Source organism: Parasteatoda tepidariorum, chromosome 7, assembly GCF_982258835.1.
Source record: "Parasteatoda tepidariorum strain Cologne lab strain chromosome 7, Ptep-v5.0, whole genome shotgun sequence".
Classification (NCBI taxonomy): Eukaryota; Metazoa; Arthropoda; class Arachnida; order Araneae; family Theridiidae; genus Parasteatoda; species Parasteatoda tepidariorum.
In genome coordinates this window covers 91171934-91198361 of record NC_141761.1, presented here as the reverse complement: position 1 = coordinate 91198361, position 26428 = coordinate 91171934, and the positions used below count along the sequence as shown (strand labels likewise).

At 28.6% G+C, this 26428-nt stretch overlaps 1 protein-coding gene across 4 annotated transcripts in view; it reads left to right on the top strand.

Moving 5' to 3' along the window:
• Positions 1-988: 988 nt before the first annotated feature.
• Positions 989-26428, top strand: part of LOC107443879 (uncharacterized) — a 75733-nt gene continuing 50293 nt past the window's right edge. For all 4 annotated transcript variants that reach the window (XM_043044063.3, XM_043044062.3, XM_043044061.3 and 1 more), the window contains exon 1: positions 989-1423. In XM_043044063.3, the coding sequence (XP_042899997.1) occupies positions 1271-1423 (153 nt within the window). In that variant the 5' untranslated portion in view covers positions 989-1270. The remainder of the gene's footprint in view (positions 1424-26428) is intronic.

The following is a 26428-nucleotide window of genomic DNA, read 5'->3' as shown; positions in this document are numbered from 1 at the left end:
TAAACATAGATAATTTGGACTATAAAATGCAAAGCATTATTTTTCTAGTTTATAAATTTGTGTAACAATAATTTGGAATTTTTTCGAAAGATAACTTTTCAAAAAGTCTAAGCTAATAAAGGAATAAAAATACAGCATCAGTAATTTTTTAAATATTTAAATGCTTGAACTTTTAAAAACAGATAATCACACAGGTACGAAAGAAGAAAAAAAATAAATGCAATGAAATAATAGTAATAATAATAATATTTAAAAAATGTTTACATACTTAAATATTTTTAAAAATCACCATTTAATAATTTTAAAAAATATGATTATACTGAGCAAAAATAGTCTAGAATAAAAATAACTAATAATTCTTTTCTTGAATATTTAACAATCAAATAATTTTTAAAATATTGTCTCTATTTTTGTTTTTTTATTTATTTTCTAAAACATCTAAGCAAAATAAAAAAATTAAATAATTTTAATTTTTTTTTCTTTATACACTTTAAAATTTTCTATATAAATATTGACTTTTCTGATTATATATTGGGCATAATTCTCGAGTATTAATCTTAAATTTTTAACATTCATATATTCTTCAAATATTTTTGTTTTATATGATAACAATCGAAATATTTAAAAGAAATTGTTTAATTTATCTTCCTCAAAAAAAAAAAAAAAAAAAAAAAAAAATGGAATAAAAGACAATTCGGCACCAATCCGAATAAGTCTTTAATTCTCAGAAACAATATATGTTTGATATTATTCAGACATACATTTTGTGTTCTGGTTATAAGTTTACTCCTAAAAAATAAGAACAAAATTTGAATTTTCTTAGATATAATACATGATCAATTTTAATTTTTGAAATTTTTCTCTCGAAAAAACAGCAATGTAAAACGTAGTAATATATTTCAGATGTATTTTTACAGATATATTAAAAACATTATATAACAGATGGCAGCACTAGTGCCTTTTCAACAAATACAAATATTTCTACTTCAAACCTCTTCAGACAAATTGAATATGCGTGCGCATCATTGTCAAGATAAAAATTTTTTATATATTATTATTCTCAAGTAGTCAAACAGGTGAAGTAAAAGCGAACGGCGAAAGAAAAGAAGGGTGTTGTTATGGTGCATGTGTTTAGCATGATAGAAATGGTGGCTTTATGAAATAAATTACATGGAATGTTAACATGAGGATATCTATCGTTTTCCTATATAGACTTTTAATTATGTTATAATTGTAATTTGTGTGTTGTTCAAATTCATTGTGTTCAAGCATGCTGCGTTTCCTTAGCAAACGATTTAGCCGTTCAACTCGAGGAGGTAAACATCGAGCAACTGAAGGTAAAACACCTACAAAGCCTGGAAAAAATGTTTTGCCTTGCAAAATTATATTATTGGATGGCTCAGACTTGTCTGTTGATGTACATGTAAGTTTTATTAGTTAATAATACTTCTTGTTATACAGTTAAATTTTATTACATTAAATAATGAATGTTTCATGTAATTTCTAATGTTATTTAGAATATGATGTGCAGCATTATTTGTTTATAATGCAGTCATTGTTTTATCATTAATTATTTTGTTTACTTACAAACTTTTGATAAATTTAAGGAATGTTAAATAGCGTTATGCTTTACATCTGGTTATTTTATCTATGTCCAGTGATGTCATCAAATGATAGTAAAGAAGATACGTTCTTACAACAATGGAATAAATTATCGTTTGAGGATGTTAATTTTTTAGTCATGTTCCTTAAACGCTATAAACTTATCATAATATTTAATATCCTCAATGAAATCTAAGTAAATTTATTTTGCCAACGTTTATTCGCAATGCGTCCTGAATGCGTATCTTTTATTAGAAAACTTTATAATTAGTTTATACCAGAGAAGTGTTTAACAAATCAATTTTTGAGATTTAAATACTATGATTATCAGCGTAATGTGTCAAAATATGCTTAGAAATAATCCTAGTTGAGGACATTTAAAGTTGTCACCCAAATTTTCACGAACATACGTATTTCTGTCTTAACATTCAATAATTTAACGTCCATTTTATAACTAACTTCATGATTTACAGTTTTTGTAATACAGGTTGATGTGATTATAAAATATAAACCTGAGTGCTTCAAAAGCTTTTAAATTACTTGTTTTTTAATGTTAAATGATCACAGTACTTATTCGCGTGTAGATATTTTTAGGAAATTTTAGACTGATATATGATATAACTTTTATTTATACATAAATTTAAGAATTATTCTTAATAGTCTCAATAAATTAGATGATATTGTATAAAATAACATGACTGGAGCTAGTTTCTGTTAATTGCTTATAGCTCGCCAATTATGTTAGGGTGAAGGGAATGGTTGGATGTATTTAACAGTAAATGGGTGTCCTTTAAGAATTGAATAAAGGATTGTAGTTTATGATCATCTTAAGTGTCCATGAAATAAGGACAAAGCTCCAATTAAATAACAAAATAATCTTTAATGATTGAGTTGGTCTTACGTAATTTTGACACAAACCTTTAAGAAATTTTATTGTTTTGCCAAGTCAACCCAGTTGTAAAATAACTGTGCAATTTTATATACTTGTTTAAGATTTTAATCTTGGTCATTATGCTGCGCGTTATCTTTTTGAATTTCAGTGCATTCTAATTTGGAATTTACGATTTTCCGTTGATCATTAAAGCTTGTATTAGTTCACGTTGGTTTATGATAGTTATCTGGTTTTATTTTTCTGCTCAAAAATGTATACTCAACAGAAACAATAAAAAAAATTTGATATTTCTTTTCTATTGAGTATGACTATACACCAATAATAAATGAATTGAGAGCACCAATTTTGAATGAATTAGCATTTTTCAATAATTCATCATTAAATTAAATACTTTTTTTTGCAAAAATGTATGAAGACTTTATATTAATTCAATTTGTTTTTTTCATATTAGCTTTCAAACTTAAATATTCACGAAACTTATACTTTTTTCTGAATAAATATTCAATTGATAAACTAGTTTTATAGGTCTTGTATTTTATTTAGGTAAATATAAGTCTTATTTCTTAGGTTTAATGTTTGGCAGTTTTTAAACTTACCCAGGGTTAATAATGTAAAATTTTTAGAATTAAATACCATTTCAGATTCAAGAATTTCTAGTTGCCTAAATTTAAATAATAGAATTGCTGTTATTTAAACTGTTCCGTACCAAAATTAAAATTTTGTGTCTAGATATTTGTTTTAAATTTTAAAACAGTCTTTTTGAAATTTTATTGAACTTCAAATATTAATTCGTGAAATGTGTCTTCTAGGAGCAGAATTAGAATATGTGATGATTTGCAATTGAAAAAAAAAATTTTTTTTGAGAATAAAGTACATTCTTTAGTTATCATTTTATAAATACCTACATAGTGAAACAAAGATTATTAACGATATGTAACATTTGCATCATAATTTAGACATAAATTGTTCTCCTATAGGTGTATTTATTTTTTGAGAAAATTCAAATTGTTCTGCAACGTCAATAAAGCTCTGTGCTAATGGTTGTGTTTTTTAAATATTTATGTTTGTTCTCAAATGGTTTTAGAATATAAATTATCTGAAAATTAATTTCCTCCTTTTCTTAATCATGTATAAGGATCATTTCGCTATTTCAAAAGATTACGAAAAGATAAGTTATAAAACAAAACAATATTAGAAATTGATATTGTATCTACATCAATAAAATTCATGTGAATTTGACTGTCTGATCAGAGCAGCTATTCTGATTCATAACTGTGTGACATTAAAAACTTCATTATTAGCTGATTCATGCATCCTTTAATGATTAAAGATATTGAAACTTTTAAATGTGCCTACAAATGAATCAGATACTTTACAAATTAAACCCAATGATATTTTTATATTGTCCTAATATTTTAATTCTTTCCAAATATATTTATCTTGCAATTTATTTTTTATTTCAAATACTTTTCTGCTAAGTTGATTACCAGGTTTTGAAACTTACATTGGGTAGATTTCTGTATTGTAATCTATGTCAGAATAATCTTAAAGTGCTTGGCGGCTTCCAAGCAGTGGCCCACGGAAAATTAAACAAAAACATCATAGGAAAGTACCAAATCGAAGGGTATAACTTGTAGCAAACCCTTGGACAAACCTCTTTTTTTTTTAAAAAGAAAGAACAATTATCAAGTTTAAAATTTTCGCTTTGACGATTGTAGTTGGTGCAACTGATTACAGTACAAAAATATCCCCCTTACTTGTACACTATTAATTTAGTAGGTATGCTTCATCCTTTACTATCACCATTAATTGGGCAGAATACTCACAATATTATTAAAAATGCTGGCTCGGATCATTAAGCAAGTGGATAACCCAGCCCGCATTTAGACCAAACTTTCACGGTAACGATCCTACTTAATCTGTTCTACTGTAAAGTGCTGAGCTTAATGCGCCGCTCAAAGGGCTACCAAAGCGAGGGAGCCATCCCCTCTACAGAGGATCAAAATGGTGGTGGCATGTCTTCGGATCATCCCTGAGGATGATCTGAAGATATCCTACCCACCAAAATTTAAAAATCGGTTCAATAGCTCCTAAGTTTGGCCATCACTGCTCCTAGAGCACTGTCAACAGCTGTGGTTACAAGGTTAAACTATTTTAAGTATGAGTGTAGGGTCAATATTTGGGGAATGATTTGACTCTGTTTAGTGAAAAAGTATTGGAGATTTTCCCTCTTTGAAATGCGCTTTTTCTTATTTCTCAGAACCAATTTCCAGAGGAATTCTTTGATTAAACAACAGCATTATGTCAATCGCCAATCAGATTGTAGCTCTCTCTATTATAAAAAAGATGCCCGATATATTTCTATTGGGAGCTTTTTTTCCTTTCACAAATTTTATGACTACATCTATTGAATTTTAATTTATGAGGGTAGTTGGGTTAATATCTATCATTAAATAAGTTTGAGTCAAGGAAATGTAACTGACAATTCACTAATTTCAAGGATATGTAGTTTGTAAAAACATATATTTACATAAGTTTAAAAGCAAAGTTGAGTTTTGACACAGATGAGACGCGAGTGTCATTTTTTTTCCTGATGCTCAAATTACAAGTAAAAATATATTTTGGTATATTTCAATTAAACAAAAAAATCTAATTGTTACTAAAAAAATCTTAGATTATTGGAATTATATTTGTGCTAATATATAAAATCCAAAAAAAGTAGTTTTTAATTTTTTCAAAGAAATTTCAATGATGAATAACTATCTCTTAGATCTAAATTAGTGCAAATTTGCAAATCCATTGTATTTTATCATTAACGCGGAAAAAGACAGTGGTGTTCCATACTGCATGTCTTAACCGTAAATTAATAAATTGCTAAATAAATATTTTTCATTTATTTTGGCCTTAAATAAGGCAAGATAAAGAAGATGAAAAAACATTAGAAATATGTTTAATAAAAATTCTGCATCAAAGAGTTTAAGTATACAGAGTTATAAATCTCCATTTATAAGTCACAGGACCACTAATATTTTTATATATCATATTCATTTTACGGTATTTCTTTATTTTAATGTTTAAGTTTGAAATAAATTGAGATTGAAGAGTTTTCATAAGAATCTTTTTCATTTTGCAATTTCTTTTTTTTTTAATTACTTGTTGAATTAAAAAAAAAATCTTCATTATTAATTTTGATTATTAGACATTAAAGAGGCGCAGGTGGAAAAAAAAATATTTTGCGTCACACCAGATAAATATGGCTAACTTTCCCTCATTCAGTGACATGTTTTCTTACATAGAGAAGTGTTATTTTTGAGAAATTCAAGTTTGCGAAGGGTAGGATTAACATTTCAAATAATATTCACTTCATTTGTAAGTAAGAAAATGAAAAGCGGCTCTAGAATTAAATTCTGTTCCCATTCAAGTCGTCTTTTTTTTTTTTTTTTTTTTTTTTTTTTTGTTTAATATGTGTTTAATTAATTTGTTTATTTGGTTTTAAAACTTCACAGCAATAAGCTAAATAATTTTTATTAGTGATCTATTTATGAGGAGGTTCTCGTGGGCGGCCACAGTTGACTAGTCGACAGGCAATGTGCGGCCCTGAGGGCCGCGTGTTTGACACATCTGCAATAGGCAAATGCACCAAGAGATGCTTTCTTCTCATGGCGTCACAGTTGTCATGGTGACATTGCGTGACGGACACTTTGTCGTTTTCTCTACCTTGTCTTCCGACTTTCAGCCATAAAGTTAGTGAGTAAAACATAGAAATCCGGAGAAAGGTTAACGGATTCAGATGGTTTATCTTCCTACAAGCCTTTGACAAATATCAAATTTTAATGAGATATACTTCTGCGTTCTTTCTCCGCCCAGCATCTGATATAGATATCTTTTATAGCTTTTTTTTTTTTTTTTTTTTTTTTTTTTTTTTTTTTTTTTTTTTCAAAATAATGGTAATTACTTCTTTTCTTTATTGAAGGCGGCTAGTATTTCAATAAAGAAAGTATATGCATCCCTGGAGAAAAGTATATGCATTTTTTAATAGTTTTTTGAATAAGGATCTTTGAAGACGAAAAAGCATAGATTTTCTTACAAAATGACTGATAACTAAAAAACTAATCCAAATTTTTGAAAAAGAAGAAAAATTCTTCTTCATTATGTCAAAACACAATTATGTGCCGAGTTTCGTGCCTAGGCGAGGCTTCTGGGGCGATATATTGTGATTACAGACTTACAAACAGACACACACAGCCGCGTTTATTATTATGTATAGATTAGAGAATGGCGATAACAAAAATATAAGTTTTATCAGCGATCAATACCATCGTACTGAAAAATTAGATTTACAGGTACCATTTCCAGCATAAGTACCAGGTTAGATTAGATGGTACAGGAGCTAGATCATTTAGCATTAATTGTAGCCTTGCAGGTCCCGCGTGTACTAGTATATCAAGTAATGCAAGAAGAAAAAACCTTTTAATTATTTTGATTTACCGGTCTCGTATACAAACTCGATCCAGACCATGGGGTACGAAGGGTTAAGGATTTGTAATACTAATATTGTTTATCGTTTAGTTAATTTATAATATTAATAATTGATAACGCAACATTTTTCTTTAATGGAGTGACATTAAAGAGATGCATTTAATAAATTATATGTTTTTTTAAATTAAGGTTATTTCTTGAATTGAGTTCAGAATACAATACAATAATCAATGAAAATTATCAAATGCTTTGTTGATATTTGGAATTTTCTAGTGAATCTCTTAGTTTTGAAAAAGATCTAATGTGGAATTTATTAATCAAATTATGAAGGAAAAATAATATTTAGTTCTGGGTATTTAGTTTTTTTTTTTTTTTTTCTCGAGGGCCCGAGGATATTTTTGTTATTTTATCAATTATTTGTCAGATTTTTTTTTTCTTTCTAAAACCTGTAGCAGATCAACCATTAAGAATTTCTTCAAGTTAGTTTTTAATGAAAATATACGTTAATGAACTAAAAAGTATTTGTTGCTTAACTTTTCATAAGATAAATAACTCATTGTTTCGTATTCACGTGCTAGTGGATCTTTTTTAAAAATAAACTGTTGATCCGCATATAAATTTTTTTTTTTTTTTTTTTTTTTTGATTTTATATGCATGTCCTTCACTTTCAGTCGTAACGTGGAAATCAGATTTTTTTTTTCTTTCGAATTTTATAAGAACAATACCATTTTGTCTTACTAAGTATTATAATATGTGTCTTATTTAAGGAGTATGTCTAAGTTTTGTTTCGCTTCAGCAATCTACTACTTCCGAAACGAAACAAAAAAAAGACAACATTTGCTTCTTTTTTTAAAAAACTGAGATTAAATACAGATTATTTTTTAAAGAAATTTTTTCAAAAAATTAGAGAAGTATCCTTAAAATGTAAAACTTTTAAGTAGTATAAACAATTTTAAATAAATTTTCTTTTAATGTTGTAAATTTTTCAACTGTTTTTAATTTTATTGCAGACTGAAATTAAATAATCATAGAAGAGTATCAATAGGAATATACAAATTGATGGTCGGACTTTTGAAACTAATACAGTCGAAACTAATATAGTGAACCGTCTGCGGACTCAGTAATGTGTCCACTATAACCGATGGTTCACTATATCCAAATTTTTTGAAGAATATTTTTTGCATAAGACAGTTGAATGATTGAAAATTGGCTTTGCAATTTTGCATAAGTTATTTAAAAAATTATTAACTAATTAACAGATAATAAAGCAAAAAGTGATGGAAAAAGTAATTACGTCGCTAAATATTTGTTTTATTTTCACTTTTTATGAAAAAAATTTGTGATTTTTGATTGAGCACAATTTGATTTTAAATTGAGTTCATCAATTTCCTTATCTACAATGTGCAAAGAATGCAAGATTTTTACATTTTGAACAAGTTTTTGGACCATCTTAACAAAGCATCTTCCATGTTTTCTCTTTCAGCTCCACGCAGTTTTTTCGATGAAACCATGTTTTTGTCGTATGCCGCAAGAATTGCTCTTCGATTTTTCCAAATGTTTGAAACTGTAGATTTGGACATGGAAAATTCCTTACACAGTGTCGATTGATTGGTTCCATCATCAATACGCTTTACAATTTTAACTTTGTCCTCTATCGAAAATGCTTTTCTCTTTAGAGAATTTGCCATTTTCACTGCTTTTGAAATAAAAATCTTGTCTCAAATAGATAATGTAAGAATATGAAGAGAGCAGCTGTAGAATGAGTTAAATTGTTCCCCTTCTTGATTGTCAAGGGGTGATTTGTAAAGAATATGGTTTGAACAGATAAGAAAATTCCAAAAATTCAGCAGGTGGCCAAGTTAACTAGTTGTAGAGCAAGCTTGTGGAAAAGAGATGAACAAGCGAGGCTTGTCAGGGAGGGGGGAGTATAAGATTCTGTTTGACATTTATTACAGTATAGTTAAAAGTGATAAGCATAAAGGAGAGTAATATGACGCATTTTATAGGAATGCATTCATTTTCAGTCCCAACACCTACAAGTTTAAAGATGGGGAAAAGATATTTAAAGAAATGAAATTTGAGTCCACTATAACCGAGTTTCCAAGTTCTAAGCTGTTCACTATAAGAGTTAAAAATAACATTATTTAAATAGGAATACGGACGGGACCGCTAAAAAAGTTCATTACATCCGAGTGTTCACTATATCCCAGGTTCACTATAGCGGGGTTCGACTGTAATAATAAAAATCTTAACTTTTATATGTTTCTGTTTTCATGAATTTACCATATATATATATATCAGGGGTCTGTTTAGAAGAAATTTGGGTCCATTAACGGACCGGATCCTTCACAAAATAATTTATCTTTTAATCGGACCCTTTACAAATTTGTTTATCTTCATTATTGTTTTGTTAATCGAATAAACCCTTACCAGGAAGGAGTGGAAAGAAAGACAGATGTAAACGAAGTAAGTTTTGTCTTCGGCAGACGCTTCTTCCTTTATTCGTCCGAAATGAATATTCTGCGTTCAGCAGTATAGGCTAAATACCAAATATTTGTACGTTGCATCTCTAATTTAGTAGCAGCATACACTGTTTATTTTTTAAAATTTAATTTTTTTAATTATAATTTTACAGTATTGAGCATGATCTTGTATGTCTTTACAATTTAAAAACTGATAGAGAAAGTTTTTTGAAATAGCAGAACCCTATTTGCACAAATTCACAAAAGCAGGACCCTGGTTGAAAGAATGTGACTTAACGTTTATTTTATATTCACAAATTACGAGTAATTTTTCACAATTTTACAAAAATGGACACATATATATATATATATATATATATATATATATATATATATATATATATATATATATATATATATATATATATATATATATATATATATATATATATGTAACATAAAAAGCTTCAATTGATCTTTTTATGTTAGTTTCTTTGTTACAAAACTTCATCCTAATTAATTATTCTAAACGAAATACTTTCTCACACTTTTAAAAGCCACATCCTGTTCTTAAATCTATTTTTGGCTCAAGTATGCATTTAATTAAGAGCAGGACATTTTTCCCTTTGGTCTTGTGTGGGAAACGTTCGATCTATTTCATAAACCAATAGCAACTACTAAGATTTCCCTCTTTCCCTAAATTAAGACATTTTACGGATTTTACTTTGCAAGATTTTCCCTAACATATAACCAAGGAGCGCAACTTTTCATGTGCACTTTTACTCTTTCTCATGACTGCTCTTGTCTAATAATTAATAAATAAATTTTGTACCCTCCTTCCCGACCTATGACCTGTTTTAATCCTTCCACTCGGCAACGACGTTATAAGTCGACAGGATTGTACGGTCGGGAAGGGGTACAGTTCGTACGGTACATTAAAGATATTAAATATCTCATTTGAAAATAAATAAATCAACTTCGGAAGAGGGTACATCAAAAATATGGAATAACTTCAAATCATTTATTCAAATGGATATTTGGTAAATAAGCAGTCAAATTCTTCTTCAACTTATGGCAATAATTAATTCATCCTGTATCTTCATCAAAAAAAAAAATAATCTCTTCAATCATCAAACGTTTAGTTTATTATAAATTATACCTACGCACAGTGGAACTAAACGATCATCCGTTTTCCATGTCTAAGCTGCATATTTTGTCTACGTTCCTGAGACTACTAGAAACCTGAGCTTCAATTTCCTTCCTTGGACTAAAAAGAATAACTGCATCGAATTCCTGTTAATTAAAATGTTTTATTGAAACTATCCCTTTGAGAAAGCGTTGATTTTGCCACTCTTAAGTGCTGAGCTGGATCTTATCGTCGATGAATAATTGTTCTCACACCCACGATGGTCTACTTAAATATTCGACTTTCAAAAGAAAAATAAGCTTCAATTTCTCCGTCACTATTGGTGTTAATTTACGATTCATCTTAACGAAGAAACAAATTTTTTCCCTAGCAGCTCACGTCTTTGGTTTTGGTGTTTACGGAATTTCAACGCATTCCCATCTCTGTTGTGGTTTTCAAAATATCTCGGACTAATTCGAACTTTTTCAGGTATCCTTTGAGCTAAAGTTTTTTACATTTCTCATAAATCAATTTCTTAAATGATTATGATTTTTGTTTTAATCCTTCCACTCGGCAACGACGTTATATATATATATATATATATATATATATATAATAAATAAAAGAAAACACTAAGAAAGTTAAGAAAAACAATAAGTTTCATTTTCCGGTTTTTTAATTAACATTTCATTTTTTTTTTAATAAAATGTTGTTTGTTATTTTTTTACTTATTATATCCCACCCCCCTTTTTTTCATATGTCTATAATTTTTCTTTGTTTTATTCTTCATTTGGAACTTTATATATATATATATATATATATATATATATATATATATATATATATATATATATATATATATATATATATATATATATATATATATAGTATGTATAAACCGAGCTGTTAACTTTACATTAGCTGTTAAAATATATTTTTGCTGTTTGCAGCAGTATTAGACATCTAATGCACCGCGATATAACAAATTTTAGTTATATTTTTTACTAAATAGTAATCAATAAATTGAATTTAAATACACATATATTGTGTATGAGAAGATTAAAAAAATAACATTAAGCAATAAAAGTCAGTAAATGAAAACCAGCATGCCTGGATTTTTTAATGAAGGCTTGCTTTTTGCAGGTTATGGTAATTTAATCACCATGTAAAAGCTCTTTTAGAAAACATTCACATTTTTGAAATGAAACTGTTGGTTTCATAATTTGATTTTTAAATTTAGTGTGGGGTGAGATAACCATTAATAAGCAAACACTTCCAAAAGACCGCAATTAAATTAATAAAACTCTTATCACTTCCTAGGTTTTTAATAGCGTGTGTGACACATACGGAGCGCACACCTAAGTGCTTATCACAATGACAGACATGACAATAAGCTGACACTAACCTGATAAAGCAAAAGATAATGTTGCCAACTGATAGAAATAGAAAAAAAAATGGAATTCAGGCTTTTCCCTTGCCCTTCTGATGGCTCGATCCTTAAATTAAAATAATTTTGATTTCATACAGAGGAATAATATTCAACTGCATTTTATTCTTAAAACGTATTCCAAAAATTAACTTTCAATTACCAATATTTCCGGAAATTCGTGTGACAGACAGTATGTGTTAAATTAGAATTGTATTAGTTGACAGCAAATGGTTTATATCCCTAGTGGTCTGTCGATATCAATATATTGAATATATTAAATTGGATCAATCACTGTTATTGAATGGGCAGTAAATTCTTTTCGAAGAGCGTTATTTTCAGAAAATGGCTTACCATCGCTGTGTTATCCCCTCTCCATCAAATTCTTCGTATATAAATCCTGTACGGGTATTATAACTTCTTACATCAACTATCTAAAGATTTTCTGCTGATTAATTCCATTTCCCGAGTGTTAATCTTCTTGTTTTTTTCTCTCAAATGCCCTTAAGGGAGAAATGGATCGCTCGCCTTTAGGCCCATCATTCACTTTCATTAATGTGCTTCATCTTTATCTTTTACGCCCTCAATGCATGTCTAGGATTAAGATTTCCCTATATCACGTGCTTTTGTAATTTCATTCTTGACCGTTTTCTGAATGACTGTTTCACAGTCAAATTACAAATTAAGCTTATTTAGGTAACTGCGCAAAATCTATTTTTTAATTTTTTTAACTCATAATGACCAATAACTTAAGTTATCTTCTGATTTAGCTTATCAAACACTTAATTGCGTTTATTAGTGCTTAAGTATTATGTATTCCATGTTACGAAAGAGAGAGTATTTTTGTCATTTGAACTGAGCGATTCTTCATAATAAACAAAACAACTCTCTGTGGCAGATTAAATAGCAGTATTTTTTTTTTCCCGAGCACTCCAACCTTCTACATTCTGAAACCAATTATAACTTTTTTTTTTTCTTTTTTTTTTTTTTTTTTTAAATGAGAGGCGTGCAGCACAACATTCTGCTTTCGAATAATTTAATACGTATGCTCTCGCTTCCTATCTATAAAAATATGAAAAATCTGCATAAAAAATTATGTAAATATTTTATAGAATAAAAGTGTTGTAGTTACTTTTTAGAATTTAATTTTATTACAGATGAATACTTTATTAGATGTCGAGGCAAGCAGCTTAGTAGTGTTGTTCGAAGTTACTTTTTTTAAATTTAATTATTAGGAAAATAATATTCACATTTTGTAGCTGCATATTTTATTATTTCCAGTAATTGCTCCGACTGTCTTCAAAACAAGCTGATATTGTTCTTATTAAAATGACGGAATAATGTAGTTATTGTTAATTGACATAAAATCTGAATTCATTGCGGGACTTAAAAGTTAATTATTTTTTTCTGAGGTCACCCTCCAAAAAAAAGATCCTTAGAAAAAGTAAAAAGTTTGTGCGTGAAAGTTATTTGTTTTAAAAATATTAATAATTCTAGAGCAAAGAAAGAAGAGAAACTGACTTCTTTTAATGGCGTCGCATTTCATTTAAAGATATGTTATGAAAATCGTGCTATTTCTGTTTGCCATAATCACCATCGAATGCTTATTTCGTATTCAAGATTGCAAAATATCCCTTCCAGAAGGGCGTCCCGGCCTACTTTCATTCGCCAAACGTGAAAGGTGGTCAAACCAATAACTAAAGAGCCCTTGTACCTGCATTCCTCTTATTTTTATTCTTTTTTAGATAATGCCTCGGCGCTCTGTGTGTTCAGCTGCTTTAAAACTATACACTGTCATCAGATACTAAAATCACGTGCGTCTGCTAGTCTGTTGGTGTCTCATTGTTTTTAATCGGAGTTTGGTGACATGTTGTTTCGACGATATTTAATCGCAGTACGTGCTTTTTTTGTCGTGCTTAATTACAGTTTAAAATTTGAAGGGAAAAAAATCTTCAAGTCTGCGGAGCTTGAAAATTTGCCTTTTCTAAAAATGTCATTTTGTATTTTTTTCTTCCTTATTTAAAAATGGCTAATATAATTACAAAAGGGACTCTGGCAAGTTAAAGCAGATCCGTAAACGTATGTTGAGGTTATAAGTCTGCGGATACAGGTTATGAGTCAAAATGGCTACAAAGCAAAAAAAATCAGAGAGGAAAATCTTAAAATTGTTTGAGGTACTTAAAAGAGTCCATTTTTTCCAATATTATTGGTCTTGTAATAATAAAAAAAGGAGCGTTTTGTAACTTTTATAGTAAGTTAAGGTAATTTGTAATATATTTATGTTTAAGATGAAGGTAGAATTGAAAAATGAATCAGATTTTTTTTTTTCTGATTGTAGCCACGAATGATACATTTGGATTAGATCGCTGTATAAAAGTCATAGCGCAATTGAAAAATCTGGCGCTTTGCCAATGTTGCCAGCATTTTAGCATGAGCCGGGTCATTTGAAAAGTCTTCAATTTTTTCTAATCTTTTTTATGCTTTTTAGGCTTGTTATACTATCTACCTCTGGGCGGCTAATCAGAAAATGTGCTGAGTTTCTCATTCTGAATTTGATTCGGCATATTTCAATTTTACTATTTTAAAGGTTATTTACAATAACTCCTTCCTACTTCTCACTTATAGTAAACTGTCTGAAAAAATCGGGTTAATTGAGCGTTAAATGATATATTTTCTAATTAGCCTGAAACTATGTGGGTTCACCTCATTGTGTCTAAAAAGTGTCAGGCTAAAATAGAAAATCCTGGTTACTTTATCAATTAGCTTGATGCATTACAAAATAGGAGAGGCCGTTTGAAAAGGCCCGGCATTTCAATTGCTTTTTTTTCTTCGACATATTGTACTGTATGTATACATTAGTGATTTGCTAATAGTTGAATTCCTGTTATTGACTGTACGTTCTTGCTGGCTGCATTTGATCTAGCCCTATTTAAGTTGTATTATCACCACTTAGTGTGTATAATATTTCTCATAGATGGCGCCCTACTTAGTCAGTGTTGTGTTGATTACATGATCAAATTGTCATTAACTTGTAATTGTCATTAATCACAAACTGTCATTGTCAAGTAAACAATTTTTTTTATTATTGTTATTTTTAAATATATTTTATTATGGAGCGTGCTTGTGGATTCTTATGCAACTCACTCAAATAAAGATGTAAGAATACATATCCACAAAAAAAAAAAAAAAAAAAAAAAAAAAAAAAAACAATAATAATATTCTGAGATAGTCGTATTTCATACTAAGCCTATAATTTTGTGCCTGACCAGTAAAACTATCTTGTTAATGTTGTCCAATGATTCTATCGTTAAACAAAATAAATTAAAAACGTATTCGTAACTTTCTTTATTAGTTCGTTTAATCATTCTGCAGCTTATGATGAAAATGGTTAAAAGTGCCGTGAAGCCACAAACACTTGGTTAGTTTTAGTTCTATTCTTTTTTTTCCTTGTTTACCGAAGTAGTTATATTTTAGTTGATATTTACTAAGTTGAATTTTTTTTTTTGGAGAGATTGGTCGTTAAAAAATTGCTATTTAATCAGTAAATTGAATAATCTTTGTAATTTTAAACGAAGAAATTTTTCAAAAAATTTTCATTACTATCAGAGTGCAGGAAACAAAAGTTGCACTTAAGTGCTTATCATTCGACTTAGATGCGTTGGGCCCAAGTGTTAAGAATTCGGGGGAAAAGGTAAAATTTCACCGTTCTGTGGGTTATTATAAATATCGAATTTGTAATTTAATTATCTTAATAAATTAATTTAATCACTAGTACAGCTTCGACTGGCAAGTAACGAATTTCTTGTTTAAAAAAATGGAATGCTAGTTACAGAAAAATGCACTGGCAAAAACTGCTACATCTTTTATGGTCTCAGACTAGACTAAATGGTCTGTTTGCGCCGATCGTTTTTTAGCAGTTACTTGTGTCCTTTTCCCGACCATTTTTACATGGCTTTTCAAATTTCGGTATTTCAATATGACGCTATTACGTTACGAGAATTTCATATTTAAGTAGTCAAATTTTGACGTGGTTAGTTTGTAATGATCCTGTCGCAAATCATTTTTATTTTCGATATATTTTTTTTTTCGTATGTCACTTCCATGTGATTTTCCAAACGACTTACTCGTTATTATGACTCTTGCTGACATATGAACAATTTGCAACAATTCTGTCATACATTCACATAGTTATACTTTAATCCGATTGCTTTTTCGGCAGTTGTTTATCACCTCGGAGCAACCACTTTTTGTTGAAAAAACCTTGTATTTTGACAAATGTACCGAATTTAGTACGTAATTTTTAATATAATAAATGTAATACGATAATATTAAACACTGTTATTTATACTTCCATAGTGAATAAACTTTTAAATTACCCGTTCAATAAACATTTTATATAGCAATTTGTCGCAGAGAAATGGTTTTGTTGCATTTTTCTGCTTCATAAAAGGAAATTGTATTGTTACTTTAAAAATTCTTGTAAAACCCCTGGTTTTGCAACTAGTATTTTTTGGCACTAACAAACTTTGCTAATGATTTTAAAAAATGAAATCATGTCCTGATCATTAGGATAATATCTTATTCGGTGTGCGTGTTTTGTTCGGCGTTCTAAAACAGAATCTTTATAAAAAGTTATTCGAAACACATCTGTGTGTACTTTTATTTCCACTATTGAAAAATTAATATTTATGTTAAATAATGTTTAAGGGTTCATGTTTGGAATGTTTTATACATACTAGTTTAATTTTTTATGAAACTTTTAAAGTACTTTTTTTCCTTCAATATTACAAATCTATTCTTGGTTGGATAAATTTGTAATGATGCGTATTTAAATTATGCCAATTTAACTCTTAGAAACATGTCTGCTTAGCTAATTCTTGTTAAACACTTCAATGTTATTTGTCGAAAAACAAGTGGCTTTGAATTGCCTATACTGAGAATTATCTCTATAAAAAGGACTTTTTTTATATTTAATGAGTTTTTTCTTTGGATGAGTCACGGTTTGCAACCAACGCTCAATTAACGAGAGAAGTGTTTACGTGTTGGCGCGTTTCTTGACGTCGTTGATTCTCTCGTCCCCTCTTTTTATTTCGGTATTGCTTAGAAATTCACTTTTTGTGAGTAATTAGAGAATGATGATAGTTTCTGTTTGTGTTGTCGAATTGACAGCGAAAATGTTATTTTAATTAACCTTTAGTGCTTAGTTTAAATATGCGTATTAATTATATATCTTATGTATATGACCTATTAGAAACTGATCTCAAGTAGATATATGAATTTCAAAAACATGCTTTATCATATACCTACCAAGTTTATATCCTGTTTTCCTGTATATTCTCAAATTTCTCCGTATTTGTGGAAGAAATTTTTTTTTAAAAATTGGTGATAAAATATCTACTGATGACAAAAATACTTCTTATTCCTTAACAGATAGTGCTATTGCCAGTACTGATGTTGAGTGTTAATAGTTTAAGTCGAGCTGTGATGAGTCAGGTGATAGTGTTTGCCTTCCGATGAGGTGAACCAAGGTTCAAATCCCAGCGATGACAGGTCGATACAAATTCCGCATCCGGCTTGCACGGACCACAGTGCTGACGTGAAATATCCTCAGTGGTTGACGGATCACGGGTTAAAGTTCCCTTGTCGTCACATTGGGAGGTTTACCTCACCAACTAACTCAAATGCGGGTTAGTTTCATCAAAAAGTTCTCCACGAAGGCAAATTACTCGCAATACTTTATCTAGGAGTTCCCTTTTCTTCTAGATTGGGTTCAAAATTACAAGGCTACAGAGTTGAACATCAGTCAGTAATCGTAAACCCAAAATTGGATCAGTTAGCGAAATCTCCTTTATTTTATTTCTCCAATGTTGTCAGGTATGCTTTATACACTTTCACATGAAAAGTTTCACATGAACACTTTCACATGTTCTTAGAAAATAACTCTGTAAAATGTTGTTAAACATTTTATAGAGTTATTTTTACACAAGTTATTTTTGCTCATTTTTGCATTTTTGCGCAATCAAATCAAGCTATTTTCTGTTGAAAATGAATCAATGATTAGCATAAAAAAATGACATTGTAACCAACGTAATGTCGTGAGCTTAGAATCCAATTTGAAAATTTTAAAGGAATTATGTTTTAGTAAAAAGTCCTAGTATTTATGAAATAAAAATAAATATTTGCTATAAATTACTGTACTTCATGGACCTCGCGTTACAATGTTAATTTTTCTCAAGGGTCGTTATAACGAGCGTAAATTGTAAACGAATCGCTCGAAAGCCTCGGCAGTAGCTTTATTATTCACGGGGTTACAAACGAGGGAACAGAACATCCTTGATTCCCATAAGTGCTTATCCCTTTTCCCTCTTGTTTGATTTATAAAAAAAAGAGGGTGCTTTTGAAAAACAGGTGGCTCTTTGATTTTAGTGAAATTCTGGAAATGCGTCTATGAATGATGAAAAATATTATTGAATTGAGTTGAAGGGTTTGAGAGTAGAATAAAAAATCCATTTGGAGGTTAAAAAGTAGTTTATTTGTATCATTTATTTTTATGGTTTTACTAATCATTGTTGCATTTTAATGTTTCTTCAAATAGTCTTAGAAATCTCACCCAAATTGACTAACCTTTGCCGACACGAACCTTTAATGGATTCGCACTTTCCAGATGGTCTCAGAAATAACGGCGCAATTTTTGTTTCGTCCTGTAAACTTAACATTACATTCTGTTTCTTCTGCACAATAACTATGAGGCTTAGAAGCTTGAAATTACTAAGAAAAATGTGCAGGGACTACGATCGAATGAAAAAAAAATTATATTTGATAATTATTAACTGTTAGACTTGTTGGAAAAAATACCACACTGACCGCTCTACCGATTGCGTTTATTACTTAAATAGTTGTCTTGCCCATCCACTTCTACAAGTAAGTTCATTTTTACCTAATGCAGATAATTACGATTGCTTTTATCACTTGAATAGTTGTCTTACTCTTCCACTTCTTACCTCCTTTGATCACTTAAACATTTATAAGTTTTTTTTTTTCCCCTAAGGTTATATTGTGTTTTACTCCACTAAAAAAAAGCTATTTTTTTTTTTTTTTTTTTTTTTTTAACCGATCACATATCGGAAACGTGAATGTTTTTTCACTGCCGAATTTCAAGGCTGAGCGCATCTTTAACCACACTTCACTGAGCCGCTTTCCTGTTTTTTTAAAAAACCCTAAAAAAAAATCGACCATCATTTAACCATTTTTCTCTTCCGAATTCGGTCAAATGACTTTCACACGTGTGACGCTCTTCGATTTCTCTTTTGTAGAATTACTGGATATAGAAAGGGTGATGTAAAAACATTCCAGAATATAGAATAAATACTAGAATCTAGATAGATTTCAATCTGTGATGCAGCAGTGCATGTCCAATTTTGCGAAGTTTACGTAACGAACAGAGCTTATATTTTTGGGAGGGAGCAAAATTCTTAATTTATCAAGTAGAATTTCAATTTTATTGAATCGTAATAATTCTCGGTATCAACTGTTCAGAAAATTTGTTCCGCGAAACCCTAAGGTTTCGTGAAAGGATGACAGGGGTTCTGAGAGTTAAGATATTTTCAACCAGTAATAATATTTAAATCCGATCCATAATTTCTTTAATATTTCTCTCTTTTATATGAATTTATTTTTGTGAAATCAAAATGAAAAAAAGTAGCAAAATTTAAAATGTGTATTTCTTTTCAATAATGTCATATTGAATAAATTATGAAAAGAATATGCATTTATAAAAATTTCATAAGTATTTATCATTCAAAATAAATTGACTAAATTCAAAAATTAAGAATTGCGTTTTTCTGATAACTATTCTCATCGTTTAGAATTAGTAGTTCTTTTTTAAAAACTATAATTCAGCTTATTTTATTCATTTTCAGCATAAGCATACAGCAAGAAAAGTTCATATTTAGTTTTTCATTCTACACTTTTAATAGTTCAATAGTTAAATAATTAGGAGTCTTTTTTTTTTTTATTTGTTAGTATATTTACAACTGTAATGAATTTATAATGCCTAACATTCCGGCAAAAGATAATAATTTCAATTCAAAATGAAATAACTAATTTTAAAAACAAAGAATTGCGTTTTTCCGATAACTATTCTCATCGTTTATAATAATTCTTTTTTAAAAACTATTATTCAACTTATTTTTATTCATTTTCAGCATTAGTATACTACAGCAAGGAAAAATTCATTATATTTAGTTTTTCATTCTACACATTTTTTCATTCTACACATTTTTTCATTCTACACATTGAATAATTTCCAAATAATTAGGAGTCATTATTTTTTATTTTTTTTGGTTAGTATATTTACAGCTGTAATGAACCTTTTTTTTTTTATATTGCCTGGCATTCCGCCAAAAGAGGCTTGATCATTTGGGTTCCATCGCCGTAAAGAATAGGGAACCACTGTCCTATACAGGGATGCCAACTTGCTTCGGACAGCAAATTGATATTTTAAAGTGGTAGTTTATCAATTGTGATTCTTGGTTTAATAAATTCAATATAGTAGATTTTTATCCCCCACTATTTCTAAATAATTCGTAGGCTTATATAATTCACCACTTTATAGTAGTTATGTCATGCTATACCTTTTAAAAAGCAAGCAAAAATAGTCAAATATTTGTAAAATTTAGTTTGTAGTTATTTACCGTTTTTTTAATTATTTTGGCGTGTCCGGAGCAGTTGGCATCTCTGTAATATAACATAAAAAGATCTGCAATAGCTTATTAAGGAGGAAAATTATATAAGGGGACAAAGGAAATACAAAATCTGTTATCATCGTCTGCTTAAAATAATTAAATATATTAACAGTTATTTTCGGTATATTTTTCTAACAATCGTGAATACACGAATAGTGCAGATCAGTATAAGTATTTTATGTTACAAAGAAACCCTAGGAATTTACTTTCTGCATTATTGCTAAATAATCTCTTTCTAGAAAAACAAATAACGAACCGTTCTTAGTATACTAAAATTAAAGAAAAGAACTTAACGAAAGCAAATTTGTAGAGTATTCGTATGTTAAAATGATTGTGAGCAAAACGATGTGGTTTAAATTTGTCTGTGGTACCAAATCCATGTTAATGCAAGAAAAATTTAGGGAATTTAATTTTAATTTATAAACCTGTTTATCGCCAAAAATCATGCATACATGGATGAGAGAAGAAAAATGATTGCGAATCAAATTGGAGATAAATCCCCCTACATAGTTAAAGCTGTTAGTTTTAAACTGTTTAGTCTGAAACTACTAAAATAACTCTTCTCTTTATAAAAAAAAAAAATGCTAATAATAATTTTAAACACGTTTTATTGTAAATCATATTCGTTTAATTTTCTTTTATGGTTTCGACCGTAATTTATACACTTCGCTTCATGTGTATTGTATAGAAGTGCAATATGTCGGTATGGTTATTTACAATTCTTTAGGTTTCACGACCTTCATTGTGAGCCAGATTAATAATAACTGTTATAAACTAAATTAAAATGAAAATCATATTGTTTTAAAGTTTCGGTGTTTCTTTGAAATGCATCGGTTATTTTAGTAAAATTTTTATTATTATTATTATTTGTTACTTTTTTTTAGCGTTTTTATGTTTTGTGATTTTTTTTTTTGTAGAATTCTTAATTTAATATATATATATATATATATATATATATATATATATATATATATATATATATATCAGGGTTGGCAGGTTTTTGACATGTGACAGTTTTTGACAGTTTAAACCATAGTTTAAACCGTCACGTCAAAAACCTCACTGTCGAAAATGTCAAAAACCTATATTCATATGTGAAATTTAATTAATATATAAAATTTATATATTTTTTATAAAGGATAGTGTTTCTAAATGTTCTAGAAAAAATAAATTTAAAATTTTGAAGAAACACTTATATTTTGAATAGTAACCAAAATCTTGTACTTTTGAAAACTTACATCTTTTGTAATATTATGTATTCATTTTCATGTGTTATTGAAAATTTGCAGTGATATTATTAAGAAATTTATTTATAACCAAATTTAGTGTTTAGTATAGATTATACTAAAAATTAGACATTTTTAAAGATAAACATTAGCAGTTTTGTACATTAGACATCTTCTTTTAAAGAAAAATCTTTTTAATATTCTTTTAAATCTTCTTAATAATCTTTTTAACATAAGACAATACAAATTTAAGTGCTTTCTGTTAAATACACAGAGTAGTTAGTGTCGATTTACAGTATATTCAGCCTATTCATTTACTATGCTGAAAATTTAGTTTATCCAAATACTTGTGAATTTCATTTTGCTGAATACGATATAGTTTTGTTGAATATCTAAATATTCAGCTGTTGAATAATTACTTCTTGCTTTCAAGATATGCATTATTTGTATTCTTAATACAAGTGGAGAGATAAAAATTGTTTTAAAATGATAAGTGTAATAATTATAAATAAATATAATAAACAATATGAATTATATTTATCATTATTCATAAATATAACTACTTTTAAATTCAAATTAACATACTGGATAATAAAGATATTCGGTAAAACATTAAAAAAAAAATTTTATACACTTGTATCAAGTTTGTATTTATACAACATAACTTGTAAGTTCCTTATAAATATTAGTTATATGTTCCTTATATGTCAAAAATGCATAGTAATAAACTTTTAATTTTCTTAAGTATCAAAAAAAAAAAAATGTTTTTTTTTTTTAAATATAAATATTTCAACAATTTTTGTGCAATATTTTGTGCACATGCATTTGAATATAAATTTCTGAGATTTTAAATCTGTTATTTTACCTTAATTTTAATTAAAAAATATTTTAAAACCTGCTGATTACCTATAGTATAATTAAATTTCAATATAATGCATGGCAACTGTTGGTAGTTTTGAAGTTTATATATTTTCTTGGCAAACTTCAGTTTTTGACATTTTTGACGGGTTTTTGACGGTTTAAACCAGTATTATACCCTTGTCGTGTCAAAAACCACTTTTTGACGTCAAAAACCCAACCCTGATATATATATATATATATATATATATATATATATATATATATATATATATATATATATATATATATATATATATATATATATATATATATATATATATATATATATATATATATATATATATATATATATATATATATATAAAATAAAATTTCAAGTAGCATTTTTGTAAGGTTCTTAAAGTATTATCTTGGTGTTAAAAAGTTTTTTTTTTTATTTATTTATTTCTATTTAGCAAGTTTTGTTTGTGGCCGGCCTTGAATTCTGCGTTTGCATTGAAATGTAATTTCTTATACATTCATTCACTAAAATAAAAAGGGATAAGAAAGAAAAAGGAATTATAAAAATTCATGATTGAAAAATTTAATTTTAAAACTTAAATTTCGATCTCCATGTATGTAATTCGATGCTGTATTATTAACCTTAAAAACAAAATTTGTTTTCCGAATAATAGTATAAGTTAAATTTCGAGGTAATCGAATTTTTTTTTATTGTTAGGTATTATTTTCTGTCTTTTTTTTTTTTTTTTTTTTTTATTTTTTTTTTTTTTCAATTTTATAAACGTGCCGAAATAAATTGCTTTGTGTTCTCGAACATTTATTTCTTTAGATTTAAAATTAATTTCGAGCGCTTGAGACATTCTAAATTTAAATGCACCTTACATTTTTATGATAACAGCTTTACGTGACCCAACGTGGTATTTTGTAGTTTTTGTGGACTGCTACCAACGTTTATTATTTTTGTTAGGACCATGATTTCAGCTTACCGCCTTTCTCCCTCCCTGTTTTGAAGGTGAATGATTGAAATTGGAAATTTGTTCTTGTACGATTTTTTAATTGAAATTGTCTTGTACCCCTGGGACTCTCGAACTTTTTTAAGTTGCCGCAGCTCTAAGAGATCTAAAATTTTCTCACTGTGCTCCATTCATCTAATAATTTCCTGTAATTTCGCTCAAATTTTTTAATTTATTTGTCGGCGAGGGATATTTCCGCATCGTGTCTTGTACCGCCAACTACAATCACCTAGACGCCAAATAAATTTTAAACCTGTAATTTTTTTCTAAAAAAATACATCTAGAGTTTTGCCCAAGGATGGCTACAAGTTATACTATCGTGCAATTGAAAAATCAACGTCAGCGACAAAAAATTCAAATATAAATTTTTTTTTATCTGTTTCTTGAAATTCTATTTTGGCGTTCATAGCAATAGAAGGAAAACAATTGTCAAGCCATTTTTCTCGAAATCAATCTTGAAGTTTTGTATTGCATGGCAGTGCCCTTCAAGTTGGTCCCCCTTCTGTAATGTTTTTTTTTTTATCTTCTTTACTTTTAAAAAAGTTCTTTGCGAAACGTTGTCCGGTAGTTGCTTCAGAATCGGCGATTATTCTACCGTAGATCACGATACAGAAATCCTCCTGTCAGTTACATTGTTTGAAATACTTTGATAATTTGTGTACCTTACAATTCAAAAAAATTTTCGATGTGGATTGTGTTTTTGTAAGTGATTCCGTGACTTAATTAGTAATTAACACTAAAAAATTAGTATATTTGAGGTCACTCTTTTGAAGCATTAAGATAGGCTCGTAATTCGTGAAAATCTAATTATTAGAACTGAAGTAATACAGGATGCTTTTGTTTTCCTTACTGTACACGTATTTTGTACAGTAAAGGATTATTGCCTGTTTATATTTTGAATAGGAACCTACATCGTGTTCTACATTCCCTATTATTTCTATTTCCTTCTTTTTCAATTCAAAAATGTATTCATCTTGTATCAATATTTTATTGTGCGCTAGGTCACATACTTAATTATGGATTTTACTGCAATTTTCTGAAGAAACGTTCTGTGGTATTTACTATTTTCTTCCACTGCCCCCAAAATCTTTTGATCTCCGAGACAAAGAACAATGCTTACTACAGGAATGAAAATTGCTGTCTTGCACCTCGATTTACTGTTTTCGTAGAAGCAATTTTCTTTTTTTTTCTTCTGGTCATTGTTCTGTGTGTCATACACAGCAGAAGAAAGGGTGTTTTTCTGAGACTACCAAAACATGAAAATTATATTGATGTTGCTTTTTTCTGCAATAGTTAAACATATTGTATTACATTTGAAATGTTTTATTATTATTATACAGTTCGTGTTTCTTATATTCATTAAACCTCCCTCATTTAAAAGTTTAAATATCAGTTTTGTGTTTATAATGCTTAGATATTGTTCTATGGTTGCATGACTTCTTAAGTTTTTTATTTAAAGTTTCGTTTATAGTCCTAATGAACATACATTTCACTTTTTTTATCGGAACAGATATTTTTTTAAATTTGTCTGTGTACTTTAGCAAACTCCGACTTAAGTTTGTTGTTACCTTCTTTATTGCTATTTTATTACAATAATTTTGCAATCTCAGTTCAGAATTATCGCAGTCTAAATATTTTTTCATTAAGGCATCTTAATGAAAAAATATTAATTTAAAAAATTGTCTATTATTCCTAAAACGCCTGTATTATATTACAATCATAGAACAACCAATAGTGTATCTATTCATTTTGCTCATAAGGAAATATGGCATAAAATCTTTTTTTATATTTGGGACCTGAATTGTATAAGAAATTAATAAAAGCGTTTATTTTCTCATTTGATCACGTAGAAAATTTCATTAGTTATACTTTTTATCTCATAATATTTAGTGAAGCTCATCGGTTTATCTCTGCTACATCTCTCTTCATAATTATCTTTTCACTTTATTTTTAAGTATACATTTTTTCTAGCTGCCTGCATGAGGGTACTCCTTGTCAGTACAAAGCTTGATTTTTTCTTGTTTTTATTTGCTTTGTGTTCTTGTATTAATGTATTTAATTTAATATTTTGCAATTTTTTTTTATTTTTGGATGTCATAAATAAAAATTATCATTTTCTAGAATCGAAACATACTATATTTCTTAAATTAACTGTAAAAACACTCAGAGCTCTTTTTTTTTCTTCTTTTTTTTTCATTTTTTAGACAAGCTTAGTTTATAGTACGATTTTTCTTAGCTTACGGTTATCCTTCTATCGTTTACGTTTGATCCAGTTTGGCCCAACCCTACTCCAGAGTCATTAATTTCCAGAACAAGCATTAGAATATGGTTGCATGCTTAATCTATATTTCCTTTGTTCATTATTCGAACCGTAACCCAGTGGTTAGAGAGTCGGACTCCGGTCCAGACGGACCGGGGCTCGATACTCGGCTCCGCTAAGATCCACGGTGTACATGCGATATACATACTCGTAGTATCTGTGGAATTGAAAGTCTGTGGTCGGTCGCTGAACAGTAGGGGAGAGTGGGGTCAATTGTAACATTTTTTACTTAACTATTTTTAACTAACAAAAAAATCCAATATATTATCAGTATTAA